This window comes from Apteryx rowi, unplaced genomic scaffold (genome assembly GCF_003343035.1).
Source record: "Apteryx rowi isolate R43461 unplaced genomic scaffold, aptRow1 scaffold_6, whole genome shotgun sequence".
In the NCBI taxonomy this organism is placed as follows: domain Eukaryota; kingdom Metazoa; phylum Chordata; class Aves; order Apterygiformes; family Apterygidae; genus Apteryx; species Apteryx rowi.
The window spans coordinates 6,526,103-6,536,212 of record NW_020450871.1 but is presented as its reverse complement, the minus strand read 5'-3'; the positions used below and the strand labels follow the sequence as shown (position 1 = coordinate 6,536,212).

Genomic DNA, 10,110 nt, shown 5'->3' with positions numbered 1-10,110 from the left:
GGGAGATTTGGTGGAGTGAGGAACTCCACTGAAGGAGTAAACTTGAAGTTTCCAGAAATATTTCACTAGATATTTCATTATATCTAGACAAAGAGTGCATTTTTACATCAGTACCGACCTGTTTAAATTGAGGTGGTGGTTGTTTGTACATGAAAAAAACAGTGAGTAACATATTATATATCATTGATTTTAAACGGGAAGGATCAAATTTTGCCTTTGTCCATAAAATCTACAGGCAGCCAGACAAGGAATGCTTTGGAACTATTTACTGTTTCGTGTTGCATCTTTTTAAATTTTCACAATAAGCAGCACAATGTATTAATAATAGTTTATTAAACCAACAAAAGAGAAGCTTGTCTTCCATATCACTATTCAAGAAAATATTTCCCTTGGAAGGAAAACTAATTAGAACACTTTAAAAAATATGGGTCATTTGATTATACAATTAGTGTCTTCAAGCCAGAGAGAGGAGAGCTGAGCATAGATGCAGACTTGATAACAGAAAAGTAGTTAGATTTTAAGTAGATGCCTGTGGTAGAAGAAAAGTTACTCTAGAAAAAAATTTCTTAAAGTCATAGAAGGATTGAGGTTTATGTTTGTGTCTTCCTGGACATGGTGTTCTAGGACTACTGCGAGTCCCAGGGGTGCAGTCATTGTACATTTGTTTGGGCAAGTTGTTCTCTCAAATTCATTATATAATCTTGACATAATTAGCCTTTCTGCTAAATTATTGGGAAAATGGAAATCTAGTTTGTCGGTCACGTGGTACTTCCCTGTTTCCTCGCTATGTAGAGCGACCCATTGCTTAGGTTCAGCGCTTCCCTTTATGCCACTTATAACTGTTACCTTGTTTCACGTGCTTTGAGTTCAGAAGACCTGCAAACCGAACCTAGACCAGAGGAACCTTTATTTCCGAGCCCTGCCTGTACCACTCTTTTGCCGCAGTCACTAGTGGAGTCGCTGACGCCCCTCTCGTCCGAGCCTCCTCGTGCCCCTGCAGAGGAGCGTGAATGACCCAGGCCAGCGGTCCGACCGCGGCACAAGGAACAGCCCGGTGCAGCTGTGGCCGCTAACGCCCCGGGGCTTTTGTGGTGACCGGAATCTGCCCCTTCCTCCTGCCCTGGAGTTTCCTCTCCCGGCTTTTGGCGGGAGTCGCACTCCGGGTGCAGAGGGGCCGGTTCAGCCAGGCTTCGCCGGCGGGGAGCTGGGCCACCACCCTGCCGGGTCTGTCCCGGGCCGGGCGGGGCTTTGAGCCCCCCGGGCCTCCCGCCGAGGGGCCTGCGGCCTCCCGCTGCGCCTCTCGGGGGCCGCCGGGGCGGGCGCGGGGGCGCTTCCAGGCGGCGCTGCTGCCCCCGCCCGCCGCTCTGCTCCCGCATGGCCTCCGCACGGGCTCGGCCGAGCCCCGCCTCCCGCTCCCGCTCTCGGGAACCGATTGGCGGAGCGCGCCTTCAATCTGGGAGAGAGCCCCGCCCTTCTCCCGTCTCCCGAGGGGCGGGTTGATTGGCAAGCGCGGCCTGCCGTTCTCGCGCCGCAGCCTTCGCTCGGCCTCGCTCGCCCCGTGCGGAGCGACTGGCGGAGCTGGCTGTCAATCAGGGATTAGCCCCGTCCCAGCCAATGATCCCACCTCCTGAGCGGGCGGCGCAGGCCGATTGGCTTGTTGGGCTATCGATCAGCAGCGAGCTCCGCCCCGCCCGGTCAGGTAGCCCGGAAGATGGCGGCGGCGGCGTCTGCCGGGGCCGGCGGGGTTCTGTGAGGGGCGCAGGGCTGCGGGCTCCGATGCCGCGGCGGCGGCGGGCAGCGGCTGCGGCGGCGGCGCGCCGGGGGCACTGAGAGCCTCGAGCCCCTCGTTCGGCGCCGAGCCTGGGGCCCGGAGCGGAGGGGATGCGGCGGTGCGGGGTGCCCGGCGGGGGCGGCCCGCTGCCCCTGGCGCCCCGGCTCGGGCTGGCGCTCGGCTTGCTGGTGTCGCTGCTGCTGGGGAGCGGCGGGGCGGCTCCGCTTCCGCCAGCGGGTGCAGGTGAGGCGCGGGGGGCGGCGCGGGGAGGCCCGGGAGCGGGGGGGCTGCGGGCAGGGCCGCGCGCCGCCCCCGCGCTCTGCCCGCGCCGCGTCGGGGCCGGCGCCCCGGCACGCCGGTGCCCTGCTGCCGGCCCTCGGCGTTAGGTGCCGGGGCTGCGCTGGGCTGGGCTGCGCTGCGCTGCCCGCTCGGGGTGCGCTTGCACACACGCACGTCCTTCCGTAGCGGCTGCCCTCCGCGCCTGAGCGGGTCTCTGTGCCGTGTCGCTTTTTCTCATTTTGGCTGTGAATCGCTGAGATCCGATCTTGGGTGGAGGCTCCTCAGGGCAGACGTCGCTTCCCTCGTTTCCGGTCAGATTAGGCGAATCCCCCCGTCATGTAATTTACATTTATTTGTCTCCTGTGTTAAGTAACACTTCCTTCCTTCGATTATCTTACTTATTTTCCTGTTTGTGTTAAAAACACAAACTGAAAAATGTGATCTCTCCGTCTTGTGAATGGCTGCTTAAGAGCTTATTAGTATTGACAGGTGACAGTCATCTCTGTTGGTGTTTCACTGGGGCCTGGAAACATCAGATTAGATTGGGGCTGAGTTTGGTAGGGCACCGTTCAGATGCGTGCTAGACTCGGTTCCAAGCACTGAGAGTTTGCAGCTGAAATGGACAATATGCTCAGAGGGAGGAGGGGGGGAAGGAGAGATCTCTAAAGCACAGAGACTAGGTAATGTGTCTGCTCTTCTGCAGAAAGTAACAAAGCTGGGAGTGGAATCCATAACTTATTTTTGGTACTATGCCTTTTTCTCTCCCCCCCCTCTTTTTTTATCCCCAAGAAAATGTCTGAATTGCTCATTACTTCCCCCCATCAGCCTTCCTTGAGGTCTGTCTTGTTTTCTATAAATGTAAACTTTTGAAAAAGAGAAAATTGCCAGTCAAATGTGTATTTCCTTTGAGACCGAATGAAAGTTTTCTCACTTAATGAGTTGCTTCAGGATTGTCCAAATAATATTAACTTGTCATCAAGCCATAAGATAAGATGGTGAAGTTAGTTTTGTATGTGGAGTTTTTCCCCTTTCTTTATCTTATTTCTCCCTGAAATGCAGGTGACCTTTCTATTTAAAGGTAGAAGACATCAGACTATATGCATCACGTATTCTCAGGGTAGCCTACCTTATTTTAAATTTAAATTCCTCTTTGCTATCAGGGCTATGCTGTGTATTTTACATAACTGGGAGCCCAAATCATTAACTTCTATGACAACTTCTATATAAACGTCATTCTTGGAATCAAAAGTTGATTGAACACAGTGAAAGAGATAGTATTGAAGTTATTTAAAAAACAAAACAAAAACAAACAACCCCCCCCCCCAAAAGCAAACCAGGTATGTTAAGTGCAGGATTGTTAAAGGGAAATACTTGTGGTGATGTAATTGTAGACTAATATGAAATGAATGGGATATTGTAATTTTATATACTATCTTCAGTTATAGTCTTAGGTCAAAATATATAGGTATAGGATATTACCTGAAGTTCAGCAAATGGTCATAACCTGTCATGAAAAACTCTGTGAAATTTGGGAAATGAAAATGCTGATTGGTACTGTATCTTTGCCCATATAGTAAGAAGTTATGCATTTGAATTATATTTTATTGAAAGATATTTGTTACTTAAGCCTTTAAAGCCTCAAGAGGGACCTTTTCCAATATCACTGGCATCACTTTTGCTGGCAAGGCTTTCTACTGAATGAAATAATGTGTGCATTAATAAGTGGTTTTGTGTGCAACAGATTCTTAGTCTGCAACATGTCCTGTCATAACTGTGGTATCATCAATGCACATACTGATACAACAGCAACCGGCTGGAAAGCTTCAGAACCCCCCCCCCCCCCCCAATAGCGTAGCTTATCAGTGGACAATGAAACAGTTTTTGTCTTGAACTTTCTCAGTCACTGTAGACAAATTGTAAAAGCTGCCTAGTAGACAAACCCTTGGATTGATTTTTTGGGGGTTAGGAAGTATTTGACTTGTTCGAGAACAGCTTCAGCCCTATTGTGAGTTTCTCGCTCATCTATTCCATGACAGACTGCTTTGACTTCCTGTACTAGGCTGATGATTTTGAAATGCGGGACCTAAATACTGCTTTTCATTCTGGGGCTTAGCAATTTTTGCAGTTCAACATAAGCCTCAGTCTAATACTTACAAGTTGTAAACCTGTGAAGATTTTAATGGCTTTTCATAAAAAAAATTAATAGCTTGTTTCAGAGTTATTTCAAGGTTCCACAATTCTTTGCCTAGCAAGAAGGCTTGCTTCTGTGACAGGGGAGATGCATTTTGATGTTTGTTGCCCAGAGCACTTTATAGGAAAGATGGGAATCCACAGAAAGAGGAGGAAAGGATATGTGCCTGAAGTTGTTCTGGTGAACTTTGTGGAATAATTCATGGACTATACCCATAACATTAACTTCTCTTGGGGAGGAAACTGGAAAGCAGGAAGTGGCTGTGGGCAGGTTCTAGCAAGACTAGGTTGGGTTCCTTGTTTAAAAATGCTCCGTTTTGTGGTATTGTGGAAGTATGCCAGATTCTACGGCCACAGAATTGTTAAGCTCCCAGGGCCTCGATTGAGACGAATGAGGTAGTTCTTTGTAAGTATGGCTTCGTCGTATTTGCAGATTGAGCAAAGCATTGATGATGTGTTGTATATTCTTCTTGCTTTTTTTAGGTTTTATTTCTAACCTCTTTGTTGAAAAAAATCTTTCAAATAGGAAGAGGATTTAAAAGAAATTAGTCTTTAGAATCATTCCCCTGGTATGGTTCCTAGCAATTACCGTGGAAAAAGGAAAACCAAGATGTTGAAGGTGTTACCAGCTAAAAATACTTGAGCAGTGTAGGTTTGATTCATTCTGTGAATGGAAAAAGAAGATACTAATATGCATTGTGATAGTTCTGAAATTAAACACTTCACCTGATAGTGGAGGTGAGGGCTGGGGGCAGGCCTGCTGGATGTCAGCCTCTGCACAATTTCACTGTCTAGCCTGTCAAAATAGGGAGGTTCACAGAATGAGGTGGTGTAGTTGTTTTGAGCCTGTGGAGCACTAGTGATTTTTACCTGAGTGCATCAGGCTAAGATGACTTCCGTTTTTAGTAAGGCTTTTATGTTGTGTGGCTGAAGGAAAGGCATTTAAGAAATACTCTTTAGTAATGGTGTTTTGCAAGCAAACATACTGTGCTATAATCTGATACTTCTGCTTTACTGTGATAAAGCTTTACATTCAAATTCAGGCTTTCTTTCTGTTCTTCTGACTTGAATTTTCATCCTTAACCTTAATTCAGCTGCCTCTCCAAAAAGCATGGAATCTGAATCACTTGTATGTAGTGTCGGACAAAATATTTCTAGCATCTCTGTAATATCTGAAGTCCTTCCAAATAAAAAGGAAAACGGTCTCAAAAAATATTCTATTTTCCTGTAAAACTTGAATAGGCGGTAACATTTTTAAAGGGTGTGTTCAATTTTACATTTATGATAAATTACATAGCCTATTAAATTGAATTGAGACAGCTGGGCTGATGCCTACATGCTCTCTTGATTTGTATTGAGAACCTCAGTCTTGGGACTTTCTTCTTGGACGTATTGAAAATAGTGGCAGTGATTTCTTGTTGAAAAGCCTGGTCATGTACAAATCCAGGAAAAGGCACTTAGAAATTGGTGTATAGTATTCAGGAGCGTCTAGATAGAGTATCTAGATGTTTGTGCAACTATATCTAGTATCTTCAATTGGCCACAGATGACAGGTTATAATTATGAGGTGAATTTTTCTTTTTTTTAACTTGCTAAGATGAGTTCTTTAGCATGGATATGCTCTTGGGAAAACTTGCTTCTGTGGCGTGCTGTTTCACTAGGAATTCTGTCTGGCCCACTTGTGGCTGTGATCTGTGGTTTAGTCCCAGGCAAGAGTTATGTGACATTTGCGCCTAATAAGGAAAACAATTTTCTAAGTATATACAAGTTAGAGACTCGGACTACTTGAAGTTAAGAAAAATCTTGGTTGTGAAGTGGGGACTTTAATTAGTGGTTTAATTTTCTTGGGAGCAGTCTGCTCATCTAACCTTTCTCCTCCCTTTCAAGCATTAGGTTTGTTTACTTCTCCCTATATTTTTTTCTAACTTCTGTCCCAGATGGGTAATAATTGTAGAGTTAGAGCTGTTAAGTTGTATTTTATCTTTTGTTTCTGTCTGTGATTTTGACTCCAAGGTAAGAAGCCAACCCTGATTTTTGACTGGCAGGAACGTCCCTCCCAAGTACAAGGCTTTGTTTGCAGGCTTGGTCTGCTTTCTCTGCCTCTGGCCGTAAAGTGTCTGGAGTTTGTGATCAGCTAAAGCACTCTGACAGTTTTATAGGAGGCCACTTTCTGAATTCATTTCTCACATCTTTGATGCCTGGGTATGTTTAATAATTCCTCAAGTGTCATTGTAGCATATTAAGATTACACTGGTCAGAAACAGTCTACAGGGATGTGCATCAGGCCTGGGCCATCAGTTTGAAAGTCCCCATTGGTTAGTGCTAGTTTTGCCACAAGTCCCCTATAAAAAAAGGAGTTTATCTTATATAGTCAGATCCGACGGCCTATTTGAAAACCCTTAGTTTGGGTTCAGTCACTATGCATGCATTACCTGTGCAGGGTACAGGGATCTTCAATCAGTATCGTGATTGTGAGGCTGTGAAAATCAGGTTTTCTGTTTCTGTATCTTACTCAGTCCTAATGCTCTATTTCTGCAGCTGTAGGACAGAGCATGTTGTACTAGGGTTTTCTTCAGATCTTACTATTTCATCTGCCTTCATACTTAAGGTATGCATCTAGTATCTGGAGTATGATAAGGCTCTGGATACAATTTGCAATAGCTTTGTCACTTTTGTTGCTCTCTATAAACCCTTTGTTTTTGTTGTACTGCAGTTGTGAAAGGATTTGAGCGACATCAGTGGTGCTAGAAATGTTCTGTAGATACACTTTTATAATAGGAAACATACAGACTGTGTCAGGATAGCTGTTTCAATCCATATGTTTGGTGTAAGCACAATCTCTAGCAAAAAGGTGTTAGGCCAGATATAGCTTAGGCCAGGTGATTGAGTGAAGGAGGCTGTCAGCCACTTCTCTTCTGATGGCTTTTGTCAGTATGAGGTGCTGGTCCAAAGTAACACCTTGTTCAATGTTGCACTTATATTTTCTTACAGCTGAGAAAACTCACTGCAGTGACTTAACAGTGATGTGAATTTTTAAGTCTGCCTTTGCAACCTGAAATTTATTTCGCATGAAGGAGGTGTAAAAAAGTTTGACAGTAGACTCTTGAGTGCTGGCTTTAAGCTTTCAGCCTGTAGACCAGATCCACTTCTCCAGAATCAATGATCTATGCTATGGCCTGTTCTCTGCTAATCTTTCTCCTAGGGATCCTCCAGATATGAGCAGGGATGAGAAATGGAGCTGAATAAGCTCTTTTGGCAAACTGCTGGTTCTTGCTGCCTTTTCCACATTTCTTATCCCAGTCTCTCATGTCAGAGTTGGAAATGCATCTATTGCATGATCAAAATTCCAGAAAATCTCATCATGTGAAGGGTTGCACGTATGGACTCTTTTCACAGAACAAAAAGGATATATGTTAATAGGTTGTATACCTATGAAGTGGTGGGGGAACGTGAGAGATTCTGATCTGATCTGGATGCTGCAGGTACTTCTGATGTTTTGAGATACCAAGATGTGTAATCTTTCCATGCTGCTTGAAGTGATTGTTGTCTACTCTGTTCGAAAACCTTTCAGCTCCGGTGCCGTACTACTGGAGAAATGGTACAGCACATGAGATCCTACTGTACTTGACCAGGAATTGGTTGTTAAAAGCAGTATCTAGCAGTGTAGGATAAAGCAAGCTTTGCAGAATTCTTTAAAAACAGCCATCCCCTCACAGTTAAGAGTCAGATAGTACTTTTTGCAAGATACTAATGCTACCTGGATTTTCCACATACATTGCCATGAAAACATAGGATACGTAATTTTTGAACATGTATATTTTTTACCATGTGGTAAGCTGTGTTGCTGTGTGCAAACATGAGATTCTAAGGCTGTGCAAGTCTTCAAGCAGATCATGCTCTGTAAACACTTAAAAGTACTAGCCTGTATTTTAATCCTTATTAAAATAAAGGAGTATGCTGTTGTGTGAGTACAAGTCTTCCCAGTAACGTCAAAGAATTAGAGTAATAGACTAAGGACATAAATGTAATGCTAAACCCAGTTCATGATTTTATGAGTTGCTAACTGTTGAGCCAACACTCAGGTGGGCTGGGTTTTTTTGGGGAAAAAAGAGATTGGAGCTGTATGGTATTGAGGATGCTGAATTGGATGAGAATACGGCATTGTCCTAGATATTCTTGCTTTAGGACATGCAACTGGTGCCAGCCTCATCTGTAAAGTGGACTTAAGCAGTTGTAGTTCCTAGCAGTAACAGCATGCTACAAAAAATATTTAAGGAGAGCATGGGATAAAATACTTTGGAAAGGTATTGACTTAGATGGCTGGATAGACTTTTTGCATTCTTTCTAAGAAAAAATGGGAGGACTGACGATTTCCAAGAACTGTTGACATAATTATACATCCAGTCATGATGTGAAGTAGCTAATGTTTCTTCTGGAATGCACTGAAACTTCTTGCATAGGAGAGTAGTGATTTCAGGGTCACAGCTACACAGCTATTTAGTTAAGAAACTGGCTTTTGTCACTGTAGAGCTGCATCTGGAGCACAAGGGTGTGTGTGTAGGGGGGAAGCAAAGGCTTTTATTGCTTCATGGGAAAACCTCTGTAGCAAATTGCCATTTTCTGTCTTTCTTACCCTTATTTCTGATGATTAATTGTTGTAAAGAAGAAAAGCTGGTGGTTTTTCAAAAGAGTCGCCTGTGCACATGCATTGGCCTTTCATTCTGCCTCCTCCCTGTCCCCTCATGAGGGCCTTAAATAATAGGGGTCTAGGATAAAACAGGGATTGTGATGGCCAAGTTGTGTGGAGAGGGGTGAAATATTTCAAGTTCTGCCTAGAAGAATATAGTAACAAAATAACTTGAATGTGATTTTCTTTTTTTTTTTCCTCCCCTCCACTACTGCTGAAGGTCTTGTCATCTTATTCACATCTTTCTAAGTGTTGGGACTTTGATTTAGGCCATGTAAGGCAATTCAGGTTTAGGCAGGAAATAGTTTGTCTTGCTGGCAAACTATTGCTTGCTGCCTTTAGTTTTCTGAAAGATTAAATATGAATGTGCACAAGTAATTTGGACAGCTATAGCTTCAAGTTTTTAAGTATTTTTTTTATTTGAGATTATATCTAGTAATTAGATTTTTCCACAGTAGTAAAGAAGAAAGAAAAAGAATAAGGTGACAAAGTGCTTTTGCATAAAGATATATTTCTATTACCATACCAAAGGTTACTTCATTACGCAAACTTTGCCTTGTCTGATGTTAGGGTAGTGATAACACAATCATAAGAGGGAAAGTTTTTAAAATATCACTGTCTTCAGTTAATTTTCAACAGTTTGAATTTTCAACTTTGCATCTCAGTTGAATGTTAATGGTGTTTTGAATGCAGTTCTAATATGTAAAGTTAAAGTTGTTTTTAAAGCCTATTACAATATAGCACTGCACAACTGAACAATGGTACTGTGGAAATCTCTATTGAATCTTATTCTCAAAAATGGTGCTGCTTTTGACTTAGTTCTTAAATGGAGCATGAGAGGAAAAATGTGAGATGGAGGGAATGAAGTAACCGCTGGGAAGTGCTCTAGGGTTCTTCTGGGGGGAAGGACAGGGGTTCCACTGCATGCTGTACTGTAGCTTGTCATACAAATCAGACGTTATGCAGTAGAGATGTCTGAAGCTGTTTCAAAGAGGCTTTTGTTTTAAGGTTCTGCATGTTACCTGTAGGCCTTCAAAATTTACAGGCTTATGTGTATTGGTTTTGTGCATACTAGCTAGCAAACCTTTGAAGATTTCACAGAGTAAACGAATGCAGGGAAAGTGCTTTGTAAGAAAAGATAATGATCTAAAACTCACTTGTGAAGCACTGGGTAGGGTTCAGG

At 43.8% G+C, this 10,110-nt stretch overlaps 1 protein-coding gene across 2 annotated transcripts in view; it reads left to right on the top strand.

Moving 5' to 3' along the window:
- Window positions 1-1,844: 1,844 nt before the first annotated feature.
- The window catches only part of LMTK2 (lemur tyrosine kinase 2), a 44,750-nt gene continuing 36,484 nt past the window's right edge, over window positions 1,845-10,110 (top strand). For both annotated transcript variants that reach the window (XR_003256236.1, XM_026083058.1), the window contains exon 1: window positions 1,845-2,014. Coding sequence is in view for 1 of the 2 variants with exons in the window: in XM_026083058.1 (XP_025938843.1) it covers window positions 1,882-2,014 (133 nt within the window). In the remaining variant the exon portion in view is untranslated. The remainder of the gene's footprint in view (window positions 2,015-10,110) is intronic.